At 51.3% G+C, this 13,615-nt stretch overlaps 1 protein-coding gene across 2 annotated transcripts in view; it reads right to left on the bottom strand.

The window, feature by feature from the left end:
* The window catches only part of LOC138286694 (beta-galactosidase-1-like protein), a 296,524-nt gene that overhangs the window by 16,668 nt on the left and 266,241 nt on the right, over positions 1–13,615 (bottom strand). For both annotated transcript variants that reach the window (XM_069227181.1, XM_069227179.1), the window contains exon 15: positions 3,511–3,642. In XM_069227181.1, the coding sequence (XP_069083282.1) occupies positions 3,511–3,642 (132 nt within the window). The remainder of the gene's footprint in view (positions 1–3,510; positions 3,643–13,615) is intronic.

Here is a 13,615-nt window from a genome sequence, read left to right as displayed (position 1 = left end):
ATTGCGTGAGGAGACAGAGGGGGCGTCCAGCAAGGCAAGGAGCCCACTCAGAAGCAAGCAGCGCCCGCAGAAGTGCCGGAACAGGCACTACGAAGAAGAGTGAACCGGAGCTCACCCGAAGTCACAAAAGAAAGGCCCACGACGCCGGAGGACAACTCAGGAGGTCGTGCACTGCAGGTTAGAGTGTCGGGGACCCAGGCGTGGCTGTGCACAAAGGAAATCCTGCAAGAGTGCACAGGAGCCGGAGCAGCTGCAAATCACGCGGTACCCAGCAATGCAGTCTGGCGTGGGGAGGCAAGGACTTACCTCCACCAAACTTGGACTGAAGAGTCACTGGACTGTGGGAGTCACTTGGACAGAGTTGCTGAGTTCCAGGGACCACGCTCGTCGTGCTGAGAGGGGACCCAGAGGACCGATGATGCAGTCTTTTGGTGCCTGCGGTTGCAGGGGGAAGATTCCGTCGACCCACAGAAGATTTCTTCGGAGCTTCTAGTGCAGAGAGGAGGCAGACTACCCCCACAGCATGCACCACCAGGAAAACAGTCGAGAAGGCGGCAGGATCAGCGATACAAGGTTGCAGTAGTCGTCTTTGCTACTTTGTTGCGGTTTTGCAGGCTTCCAGCGCAGTCAGCAGTCGATTCCTTGGCAGAAGGTGAAGAGAGAGATGCAGAGGAACTCTGATGAGCTCTTGCATTCGTTATCTGAAGAATTCCCCAAAGCAGAGACCCTAAATAGCCAGAAAAGGAGGTTTGGCTACCTAGGAAGGAGGATAGGCTAGCAACACAGGTAAGAGCCTATCAGAAGGAGTCTCTGACGTCACCTGCTGGCCCTGGCCACTCAGAGCAGTCCAGTGTGCCAGCAGCACCTCTGTTTCCAAGATGGCAGAGGTCTGGAGCACACTGGAGGAGCTCTGGCCACCTCCCAGGGGAGGTGCAGGTCAGGGGAGTGGTCACTCCCCTTCCCTTTGTCCAGTTTCGCGCCAGAGCAGGGCTGGGGGATCCCTGAACCGGTGTAGACTGGCTTATGCAGAGATGGGCACCATCTGTGCCCATCAAAGCATTTCCAGAGGCTGGGGGAGGCTACTCCTCCCAAGCCCTGACACCTTTTTCCAAAGGGAGAGGGTGTAACACCCTCTCTCTGAGGAAGTCCTTTGTTCTGCCTTCCTGGGCCAGGCCTGGCTGGACCCCAGGAGGGCAGAAACCTGTCTGAGGGGTTGGCAGCAGCAGCTGCAGTGAAACCCCAGGAAAGGCAGTTTGGCAGTACCCGGGTCTGTGCTAGAGACCCGGGGGATCATGGGATTGTCTCACCAATGCCAGGATGGCATTGGGGGGGCAATTCCATGATCTTAGACATGTTACATGGCCATGTTCGGAGTTACCATTGTGAAGCTATACATAGGTAGGGACCTATGTATAGTGCACGCGTGTAATGGTGTCCCCGCACTCACAAAGTCCAGGGAATTTGCCCTGAACGATGTGGGGGCACCTTGGCTAGTGCCAGGGTGCCCACACACTAAGTAACTTAGCACCCAACCTTTACCAGGTAAAGGTTAGACATATAGGTGACTTATAAGTTACTTAAGTGCAGTGGTAAATGGCTGTGAAATAACGTGGACGTTATTTCACTCAGGCTGCAGTGGCAGGCCTGTGTAAGAATTGTCAGAGCTCCCTATGGGTGGCAAAAGAAATGCTGCAGCCCATAGGGATCCCCTGGAACCCCAATACCCTGGGTACCTTAGTACCATATACTAGGGAATTATAAGGGTGTTCCAGTATGCCAATGCAAATTGGTGAAATTGGTCACTAGCCTGTTAGTGACAATTTGGAAAGAAATGAGAGAGCATAACCACTGAGGTTCTGGTTAGCAGAGCCTCAGTGAGACAGTTAGTCATCACACAGGTAACACACACAGGGCACACTTATGAGCACTGGGGCCCTGGCTGGCAGGGTCCCAGTGACACATACAACTAAAACAACATATATACAGTGAAATATGGGGGTAACATGCCAGGCAAGATGGTACTTTCCTACAGGGGTGGATTTTCTAAAAGGAGAGAAGCTGACCCTTGACCATGTGGATACTTGTACAAGATAGAGTTGTCTGCTGCATCTTCATGGATGGTGCCTTATTGGCTTGAGCTGCACAGGAAGCACAAAATCTGTGCTGCCCAGATTAAGACGAAAAACAAAGGTTAACCATTGCGTGGGCCATGGAGCTGTAGAGTCTCCTGTGAGTCTGCAGTAGTCCTTATCACAGTAGGATGTAGGTGCAGGCCCCAGTAGAATGGAAATGGGTGGTCTGGGGATCAGGTCTCAGTAGAATATGAATGGGTGGGTTCAGCAGCAGGTCACAGTAGAATGGACGTGGCTGGGTTCAGCAGCAGGTCACAGTAGAACAGGAATGGGTGGGCTTGGGAGAAGGTCCCAGAAGAATGGAAATGGGTGGGCTTGGGAGCAGGTCCCTGTACAGTGGAAAAGGGTGGTCTGGGGAGCAGGTCCCAGTAGAATGGAAATGGGTGGTCTGGGGATCAGGTCCCAGTAGAATAGAAATGGGTGGGCTTGAGAGCAGGAACCAGTAGAATGAGTATGGGTGGGCTCAGAAGCAGGTCCCAGTAGAATAGGATTGGGTGGGTTCCGGAGTAGGTCCCTGTAGAATGGGCGTGGGTGGTTCAGAGGCAGGTCCCAGGAGAACAGGAATGGGTGAGCTTGAGAGCAGGACCCAGTAGAATGGAATTGGGTGGGCTTGGGAGCAGGGCCCAGTAGAATGGAAATGGGTGGGCTTGGGAGCAGGACACAGTAGAATGGAAATGGGTGGGCTTGGGAGAAGATCCCAGTAGAAGAATGGAAGTGGGTGGGCTTGATAGCAGGTGCCAGAAGAATTGGAAATTAATGGGTTCGCAAGCTGGTCTCAGTAGAATGGAAAAGGATGGGTTCGGAAGCAGGTCCCAGTAGTATGGGTGTGAGTGGATTTGGGAAAAGGTCCCAGTACAGTGGGTGTGGGTAGGTTCGAAAGCAGATGACAGTAGAATGGGAGTGGGTGGATTCGGGAACAGGTCCCAGTAGATGGGAATGGGTGGATTTGAGAACATGTTCCAGTACAACAGGAATGGATAGGTTAGGGAGCAGGTCACAGTACAACGGGTATGGATGGAGTTGGGAACAGGTTCCAGTAGAACAGGAATGGGTGGGTTCCGAAGCTGGTCACAGTAGAATGGGCATGAGTGGATTCGACATGTCAACCACACCATACTTTCCAGGTGCTATCCCCATTTGAAAGCCTTGATGTTCCAGTGCGAAGCATCAACATGCATTGCATTAGACTGTCTGGTCCCCACTTAATGCCTCCCACACATGCATTGTTCCAAGGACATTGTAAGCAATGGTGAGATCTGAATCTAGATTTGTATGTTTTATTTTTATCCGGGACCTTAACATTAAGAACTTATGGGCATGTTGAGACTGAAAAAGGGCACTATTCCAAATACACAGCGCTGCTCCCACACCTCCTTACCTTGAAGTCATTGAAGTTGGCTCCAAAGTTGAGGCGCCCCATGTTCTCCACAAGAATGTCCAGGCTGTCGCCCATCCTGCCCACCACATTGATGACAAGGGAGTCCTCTCTCTCAAACACCCCAACATATTCCTGGTCAATGGATGAAAAGGGCAATGTGAAAGCAGGATCTGCGGCACCCCACATGTATCCGGCACAGGGGGTATCCCTCAATATGCACCCAAACATGGAGAAAAACAGGTGTTAGTGCAGACACCTCCATATAACGAACACACACACACACACACCCCTCCCTCCCCCTACACCCCACCTGCCCCTTAAACACATACAAAAGTAAACTTGAAACCTAAATACACACATGTACAGGAGTAAATCTACAGCCTGAGGGGCAGATTCATGGCTTTTTGGCACAGGGCAGTGCAGCACGTCACCTTGCTGCGCTGCCCTGCATCAAAGAAAGGGCAGCAATGCACCGTATCTATGCAATACAGCACATTCCTGCCCTTTTCCCCTGCGCTGGTGCCATTTTGGCTGCCTAGCGTCAACGCAGGCATCCTTGCTCCATGGTGCAAGGGTTCCTGCATTGCATGCAGGATTGTTTTTGTGCAGGAAGGGGTACCTTCCTGCACAAAACCAATCCTGGGAGCCTTTCTCCTCTTTCTATGTCTGCTGCAGAATGCAGCAGACATAGAAAGAGGAAAAAAATGAGGAGAAATAAATATTTCTTCTCGTTGCACCTCACCTGGGGAGACGTAAGGTTTTAGAGCATTCCCAGGTTTACATGTTCTTGTAAATCTGGGGATGCCTCAAAACTCATGTATGTTGCATGGAAACAGCCACTGCAATGCCCATGGAATGCCTCCCTGGCCCAGAGTAACGTAGTGAGGCACACTGTCTTGCCTTACTCCATATCTAGAAGGCCATTCAAAGCCATGTAAAGTGGCTTTACGTGGCATCATAGATATGGTTTAAACGTCTGTGCCGCAGTTGCATAACTATAAGTGACACAACAGCAGCACAAGCCTCTCATAAATATGCCCCTTAAAATATACCAGGTAGGTGAGTCAATAGGCACAGTGAGAGCAAAACACCCCGTACACCAGACAGTGCTGTACCAGAGTACTGGCAGACATCTGGCACTGTTGGCACAGACCATGGGAGACCTGGCCAGGAGAGAAACTTACCCCTGAATGCACATACCTCCTCGGGGTGAAAAATTGCCAATGGCCCAATATCTCTAAAGTATATAAAAAAGGCCTGGTAGTTTGGGCTGGACGGTTCCCATTGGAGCAGGTTGAAGGCTGATTTGCATATAGATGGGTCCAAACTGAGGTGGCATGGTGTGCAAAATAACGATGGTCTGGGATGTGGCCTGAGTAATCACCAGTGGGTGAGATTAATTCAAGCATTCCAACAATCACCTTTTTTGAGTGCTGTAGACATCTCTATGCAGTGTATGTGGGTCACTCCCAATCAATATAATCGCAGGAACGAAAGGGAGGAAGGAAGTGCAAACAAAGAAGAGATCCTTCATGGATAGGGCCGAGGTGTTGGAAAGGAGTGGAGCCAGAATATATAAAGGAAAATAAAAAATGAGGAAGGAGAAAGAGACCAGAGAAAGGAGGAAGTCTTATAGGCTGCCAAAATATCTGGTAACACCAGGAGATATGAACCAACAGCATTTTTACTCTGTTAATAAATAGACCATTTTGAAGAGTAGGTGCTTTTCCCGAACCTAGACTCTGTGCTGCCCAATCAGCTGTCGGCTTCCATAACCTAGGGCCTGATTTAGAGTTTGGCAGACAGGTTACTCTGTCATAAACATGACGGATATTCCATCCACCGTATTATGCCTCCCATGGGATATAATGAGATCGTAATACGGCAAAGGGGATATCCATCACATTATAAGTCCCTAGTGTAGGAAAGTAGCCTCTTTCTAGCTTGGTTACCCCCACTTTTGGCCTGTTTGTCAGTGTGTTTGACTGTGTTCACTGGGATCCTGCTAACCAGGACCCCAGTGATTATGCTCTCTCTTCCAAATTTGGGTGCTACTAACTTTGGCTCTCCACAATTGGCATACTGATGCCCCCATGTAAGTCCCTAGTATATGGTACCTAGGTACCCAGGGCATCGGGGTTCCAGGGGATCCCTATGGTCTGCAGAAGTTATTCTGCCACCCAAAGAGGGCCCATGCAAAGGGTTCTGCACGCACCTGGTTTCACTACAGGTCACTGCACCAGGTCACTGTAAGTCACCCCTATGGTAGGCCCTCGCAGCCCAGAGGGCAGGGTGCAGGTACCTGTGTGTAAGGACACCCCTGCACTAGCAAAGGTGCTCCCATGAACTCCAGCTCCATTTTACTGGACTTTGGGAGTGCAGAACGCAATTTTACACGTGTACTGGACATAGATCACTAACCTATGTCCAGCTACATAATGGTAACTCAGAACCTGGGCATGTTTGGTATCAAACATGTCAGAATCATACCCCAATACTGTTGCAAGTAATGGAAGTATGATTCCATGCACTCTGAGAGCTCCTTAGAGGACCCCCAGCATTGTTACCACCAGTCTTACAGGGTTTCCCAGGCAGCCCAGCTGCTGCCACCCTCAGACGGGTTTCTGCCCTCCTGCTGCTTGATCTGATCAAGCCCAGGAAGGCAGAACAAAGGATTTCCTTTGAGAGAGTAGGTAACACCCTCTCCCTTTGTAAATAGGTGTGACTGACTTGGGAGGGGTAGCCTCCCCAAGCCAGTGGTTTTGCTTTGAAGGGCACATTTGGTGCCCTCTGAGCATAAACCAGTCCACACCAGTTCAGGGACCCCTAGCCCCTGCTCTGACGTGAAACTGGACAATGGAAAGGGGAGTGACCACTCTCCTGTCCATCACCCCCCCCCGTCGGTGGTGCCAGAGCTCCTCCAGAGGGTCCCTGGGTTCTGATTCCAAGGTTGGCAGGGAACTCTGGGAGCATCTGAGTAGCCAGGCAGGTGACGTCAGAGGCACCCTCTGATAAGTAGTTACCTGGTTAGGTGACCCTTCTTTGGGCTATATAGGGCCTTCCTCTGGGGTGGGTCCTCAGATTTGGCTTGCAAGACTCCAGCAGGACTCCTCTGCAACCTCTGCTTCGACTTCTGGCCTCGGGAACCACAACTGGACCCTCAAGGAACCTACAAGCTGCAGATCTATGAGGAAGACTCTTCTGCAACACTGTATCCGGAACTCCTGCCAGCTTTGCAACATTTCCCTGGTTGGGTTTCCCAAGAAGACTGCAACTCCGGCCTGCACAAGAAGAAGGAATTTCCCTTTGGGCGAAGGCATCACTCCCCCGTAACTACAGGTAACTGGCTGCATCGACGACCGGCTGCGTGGATCTCCCCTCATCCTGAGTGGTGTGGGTGCTGCATCACGGGTGGTGGTCCAGAGAGTCTCCCTTGGTCCTCTCTACCAACATTCGCACTTCGGAGGTGGTAAGTCCTTTCCACTCCACACAAGACAGTACTCCCGTGCACTGTGTCCTTTGCAGCTGCCAAGGCTTGTTACTTCACTTCCAAGAGGAACTTGAGGCGTCGTGTAGCTCCAGCCCCCAGCACTCCCTCCTACAACTTCTGGACCTCTGCGTGGCTCTCTGGCGATGTGGGAGCAACGTCTGTGATGCTGCGTGGGCTGCTTCAGCAACCTGTGTGTCCCTGTCCTGTGGGACTCCTGCGGCTGCTGCCGCTGCTCCTGTGGGTCTTCAGCGACGCGGAGTGTCCCCCGTGACTCCCCCTCCTGGGTAGAGTCCTCTTGGACCTACTGGTCCCTGCCAGCACCCCGTTTCCTCCAACCGCGAGTTTGCCTTTGCCAAGGCTTGTTGGTGAAAATCCTTTCCCAACACCCTTCTGCAATCCAGCTTCCAGTGCTGGGTGGTTAGTATCTCCTACTCCCCCTGGACTACACAGACACTTCTGGACTTGGTCCCCTCTCTCCACAGGTCTCCATCTTCGGCAATCTATGGCTGATTCCTTGCAGGCTGTTCTGGGTGTCTTCTTTTTCTTCTTTTCATCCTCTGGGGGGTTTGGGGAGAAATTCGTGTTTTACTCCTGCATTCCTGGTCACTGGGGGGGGGGGTACTGCATTACTCACCTATGTGGTTTGTTAGTAATCCCAGCTCCCCTCTACACAATTTACTTACCCAGGTGGGAGCCCTGTGTTTGCATTCCACTTTCTTAGTATATGGCTACTACTGCTTATTGCTATTTTACATTTTTATTCCCTTTACTGTTTATTAGTGTGTGTATCAATATATGGAAAATGTCACTTACACAGGTACATCTGTTCGGTGGCATGTGTAGCTGCAGATACACGTGCTGTGCATACTTCTGCCATCTAGTGTTGGGCTCAGAGTGTTTCTAGTTGTTTTTCTTCGAAGAAGTGTTTTCGAGTCACAGGATCGAGTGACTCCTCTTCTTCGGCTCCATTGCGCATGGGCATCGACTCCATGTTAGATTGTTTTCTTTCCGCCGTCGGGTTCGGACGTGTTTCCTTTCGCTCCGATAGTTCGATTCGTAAAACCTTGACAACGCTTCATTTCTCGTCAATTTACTTACCGCCTATTGGAGGGTTGCCTCTCTAGTATTTTCTGATAGTGTGTTCCAAAAATAAAGTACCTTTATTTTTGTACAACCAAGTATTTTCTTTCATGTATGTGAGTACTGTGTGACTGTAGTGGTATTGCATGAGCTTTGCACGTCTCCTAGATCAGCCTTGGCTGCTTATCCACAGCTACCTCTAGAGAGGCTGGCTTCTAGACACTGCCTACACTTCACTGAGAGGGGATACCTGGTATAAGGTGTAAGTACCATAGGTACCCACCACATACCAGGCCAGCTTCCTACACCTAGTATATGGTACTTAGGTACCCAGGGCATTGGAACACCAGGGGTCCCCCATTGGCTGCAGCATGTATTACGCCACCCAAGGGGAGCCCATGAAAAACGTGTCTGCAGGCCTGCCATTGCATTTCACCACAGGTCATTACACCAGGTCACTGTAAGTCACCCCTAAGGTAGGCCCTTCCAGCCCAAAGGGCAGGGTGCAGGCCCTGTGTGTGAGGGTACCCCTGCATGAGCAGAGGTGCCCCTACGAACTCCAGTTCCATTACACCGACTTCGTAAGTGCAGAGAAGCCATTTTACCTGTGTACTGGACAGAGATCACTACCTATGTGCAGCTACATAATGGTAACTTCGAACCTGGGCATGTTTGGTATCAAACATGTCAAAATCATACCCCAATACTAATGCCTGTATTGGTTGTATGACTCGATGCACTCTGGGGGCTCCTTAGAGGACCCCCAGCATTGCTCCTAGCAGTCTTGTGGGGTTTATCCGGCAGCCCAAGCTGCTGCCACCCCATAGACAGGTTTCTGCCCTCCTACTGCCTGCCCAGCAAAGGCAGAGGAAGGCACAACAAAGGATTTCCTGTAGGAGAGGAAGGCAAGACCCTCTCATTTGAAAATAGCTGTTTCAAGGCTTGAGAGGTGTAGCGTCCAAAAGCCACTGGTTTGCTTTGAAGGGTACATTTGGTGCCGTCCTCGCTTAAACCAGTTTGCACCAGTCCAGGGACCCCCTGGTTCCTACTCTGGCGCAAAACAGGACAAAGGAAAGAGGAGTCAACACTTCCCTGTCCATCACCACCTCAGGGGTGGTGCCCAGAGCTCCACCAGGTGGCCACTTGATTCTGCCATCTTGAAACCAAGATGTGCAGAGGCCCCTGGGTGCATCTGAGTGGCCAGGTCAGGCAAGTGACATCAGAGACCCCTCCTGATAAGTGGTCACCGTGCAAGGTGACCAAACCCCCTCTTAGAACTATTTAGGGCCTCCCTTGTGGATGGGTTCCCAGATTTCGACATGCAAGACTCCACCAGGTCTCCTCTACGGAGTTTACGCCTGCTCCTGGCCACTGGAACCACAGCGGGACACTTCAGGAACCAACAAGACTGCAATTCCAGAGACGACCTCACCTTGCAACATTGTTTTCCCGGCTCCATAAAGCAACTGCAACATTTCCCCGGCCGTGCATCCTCTGGCGTCAGCAAGATTTCAGAGTGCACCAAGAAGCAAGAAGGAATCTCCCTGGGAGTGAAGGAGGCACTCCTTTGCATCTGCAGGCACCTACAGCAACGATGTCCGGCTGCGTGGATCTGCTCTCCTCTGGAACTGCATGGATTCTGCATCACAGATGGTGGGCTGGAGTGGTCACCTTGGTCCTCTCTGCCCGCTGTCCAACTTGGGAGACAGTGAGCCCTTGCCTCTCCTTGCAGGACCGTTTCCCCGTGCACTGCAACTCTTGCAGCAACAAAGGCTTGTTGTCTGCTGCTCCAAGGGATCTTCAGGTTCCCAGTAGCCCCAGCCTCCAGCACTTCATCCTGCCAAGGACAGTTTCCTCTCTGCTGCTCGAGCAACGTGGGACTCCTCTCCGGGTGTGCTGATTGGGCCTCACTGCAACTTACTGTGCCTGCTGCCAGTGGGCTGCCTGTGGGGGCTGAGACTACTTTTGCTGGCTCTCCCAACTGCTCAGGGGCAGCCTGGCCTCCCTTCCAAGGGTCGAGTCCCCTGGTCTCCCTTCCAAGGGTCGAGTCCCCTGAACCTTGCTGGTCCTCTTCAGCCTTGCAACTCTTCATTTGCTTCTGCTTGCATTTGTCAAGGCTTGTTGGTGGTTCTCCTAACCACTGACCAACCGCGACCCGGCAACCGACGTGGGACACTATCTGCATCACTCCAAAGACTCCTCTTCAGCTCCTGGGCTCCACAGCTGGTCTTCTTCCCCCATCAACCTGGTTCGTCATCCACAGAAGGGTGGGTAGAGGCTCCTGCCCCAACTGGACACTTCATCGTGGTCTGGACTCTGTCCCCTTCTTCTGCAGGTCCTCTTCTTCCAGAATCCATCTTTTGGTTCCTCTGGTCTGGTCCTGTTCTTGCACAATCCATTTACCTCCGGTTGGGGGACTGCCTATAAGTAATCTAGTGTTGTTTTACTATAATAAAGTACCATTAGTTTTGTAACACTTTGGGGTTCTTTCATGTGTGTAAGTGCTGTGTGACTGAAGTGGTATTGCATATGTTTTGCAAGTCTTGGCTGCCCATCTGCAGCTACCTCTAGAGAGCCCTGGCTTCCTTACACTGCCTGCACCTCACTAATAGAGGATACCTGGGCCTGGTGTAAGGTGATAACACCATAGGTGCTCACCACACACCAGGCCAGCTTCCTACAAGGATAATGGAGCCTAGGAACTAGGACTACACAGGCCATGACAGTGGGTAAGTTGTACTTTCTTCTCTTTCCTTTCGCCCTTCCCCCGCACTGATGGGAAGTTACGTCTGGCAAGAGGGGGGGAACAGTAGGATGGTTCAGCAGACAAGTTGAATGGTTACATTAGACCATGGTTTTTTGTTGTTTTTGTTTAGTAAATCTCACATATTCACCCAAAACAATATATCTTGGTGCCACGAGAACACAGAAGCAAAGCAGTACACCAACCACTAATACCCAACCAGAAAAGATAATGGATAAAGAGGACTGTGGAAAAGCGAAGGACTTGATTTAGATTTCGGCCTGACGGGTTACTGTTGGAGGCTGGCCGTCTATTCAGTGTAAAAAACCAAGCACACTATGCAGAAGGTTCAGGCAACCACACGTTGGTTTCCAGAGGTAAAAATTAGACCACCTAATGCTCCAATTTTTAAGTTAGCTGGTCGAGCAGTTAGGCTAATCCAGGAGATGTGCTAAGCATTTGCTGTACTCACAAATCCAATCATACACAAAACACACTCAAAGAGTAACTTGAGATCTGAATTTATAAACAAATAAATACTTCAGACTTTTAAATAAATTTTAAGACCAAGATCTTTAGAGTACGTTAAGTACTTTTCAAGTTAGGACTTTTTGAAGTTTTAGCAAAGTTAGTCTTTCTGTGCGTAATTACGCACCATTGGAATCAATGCACAGTCACCTTTAAAAATGCAGTAAAAATCACACAGTTGAGTTACCAGTCTCTTCTCTTGCAGGGTGGTCGCAGCAGTTGGTGGGCACACTGTGCCAGCTGGAGAGTCTCAGGTGGCTCCCGGTTCCAGCGGGAGCAGCGTTGGAGAAATTCTTGGCACAGGCACAGGGCCACCGGGAGGGGCCACTTGGAAAAGGAGCTGGTTTGCAGGTTTAAATATAGCTCCTTGGGGTCCCCGTGGGCTGCTGAGGTCGCAAAGGGTTGGGGACCCGGGGCACACATTAGATCCCGCGATGCAAGTCCCAGAGTGGCCAGGTGCAGGGTAAGTTGGAGGTCCAGGAGCTGTGCGCAACTTTGGAGCTGCAGGTGAGTCACTTTGAGGGCTGCTTACAGGACAACAGGGGCACTCTGGTTGGAGGTCCAGGGTGTTCCTGAAGTCCCTCTGCTGGGGCTTCCTCCTCATCCTTTTTCAGCTCTGGGGGAGCTGGTTTTTCTACTTGTCCGACGTCAGCTAACCAGTGCTTAGTGTATTTGCATAACTCGGCAGTGCCACCACACTTGAAACAGTTGTGGGTCACATCCGGCTGTGACTTCCAGTCGCAGAGATATTGGCGATTCAGTGAAGTGACCCTCACTGGTTTGTTGGACCTTTCCCCTGGGTTTCTTGGGGTCAGTCCAGTGTCCAGCTCCTCCACAGCAGCAATTTTCGAGCCCTGGGTGCAGCAGGCAGGGTTTGGCGCATTTTCTTCTGCAGCAGGTCCTCAGTTCTCTTGCTGTGGTCTTCTTTTGGTGCTGGTCTTCTTTTCTTCTTCAAATCCTTTTCAAATCTGTTTTCTTGGTCTAGGGGAGCCCACTAAATACTGAATTTAGTGGGCGTTCTTAGGGGGAACCTGGTAGTGTCCAATGGGACCCTACCCCCTTGGGTGGCTACACCTACTACAGTGACCACTTCCTGTGGAAAGGGTCACTTCCTTAAACCTGATTGGCTATTTTCCTCCATTCCAAGATGGAGAAAAATGAAATGAAGGGTCCACTTCGCCTGCAACCACCTAGGGGTGGTGCATGCTCAGTGAGGCCACTCCTCCTACCCTTTGTGTGGTTTCCTGCCTTTGCTCCCTCCAGAAGTGGGGGTTTGCAAAGTGGGAGGCCATCTGCTGCTAGCAGCAGTCCTGGGGGTCGAGTTTCAAGGGCGGTATCCCTTTGAAGCTCACTGCCAGGGCGGTGCACATTCCTGAGGGAGGGGGAGTTAGCTCCTCCACCCAGGAAGGGATTTGTTTCACAAACCAGAGAGACAGGGTTCTCCCCCAGGGTTTGTGTATTGGCTGTCTGGATGTGGCATGCTTGCTGGAACCAGTCAGCAACCATGCCAGGATAGTTAGCTTTTTCAGGGGGCACCTTTAAGGTGACCTGGGTACTTTTTATAATAAATCCAGTACTGGTACTTTGGATTTATCATTCTGAGTTGTTTGATATCAAACAACCCAGAGTTCAGAGTAGCCATTATGTAGCTGGGAAACTCGTATTGACCAGTGTCCAGCACATATAGTAAAATGGCTGCTCTGTTCACTCACTATGTCTCAGGTTTGGCAAGGACACAGTGGGGACTGTCTTTGGTCAGGAGCTCGCTCCCCCACGATCGCAGCACCACCTAGCTGTGTCCGTGTCCCTGACCCCCGCTGCTGTTCGCGTGTTCGAGGCCCTCCTCCACCAGCAGGCACCCGCCTGCGCCTCATCCCTGGTGTCTAGTGGGCTTCTGGTAAGCGTCGCTAGACTTGTGCATTTGTTCCTTTTTGTTATTGTGCTTCGTTTCATTGCCTGATTTATTGTGCTGTTTTCCATCTGTTTTTCACTTTTTTGTGCCTTTCTGGCTTTTTGCGCTACGTTTTTGACCCTTGTGCGCTCCCCCGCTCCGGCTCTCTCTGAGCTTCTCACCGATCCCTGCCGCTGCGTCTCTGCGGCCCGCGCCCCCCTCACGCCCCCATTCTCCTCTCCCTCCCGCCTCCCAGCTGCTCCTCCCTCCCTCCTTCCTTTTTAATGGCGGTTGCTGAGTGTCGAGGGTGAGCACCCTCTGACCTACCTTTGGTCAGGAGCTCGCTCCCTCACGATCGCAGCACCACCTAGCT

The sequence above is a fragment of the Pleurodeles waltl genome, chromosome 3_2 (assembly GCF_031143425.1).
Source record: "Pleurodeles waltl isolate 20211129_DDA chromosome 3_2, aPleWal1.hap1.20221129, whole genome shotgun sequence".
In the NCBI taxonomy this organism is placed as follows: domain Eukaryota; kingdom Metazoa; phylum Chordata; class Amphibia; order Caudata; family Salamandridae; genus Pleurodeles; species Pleurodeles waltl.
The sequence above is the reverse complement of the archived record's forward strand: the minus strand, read 5'-3'. Positions and strand labels throughout refer to the sequence as shown.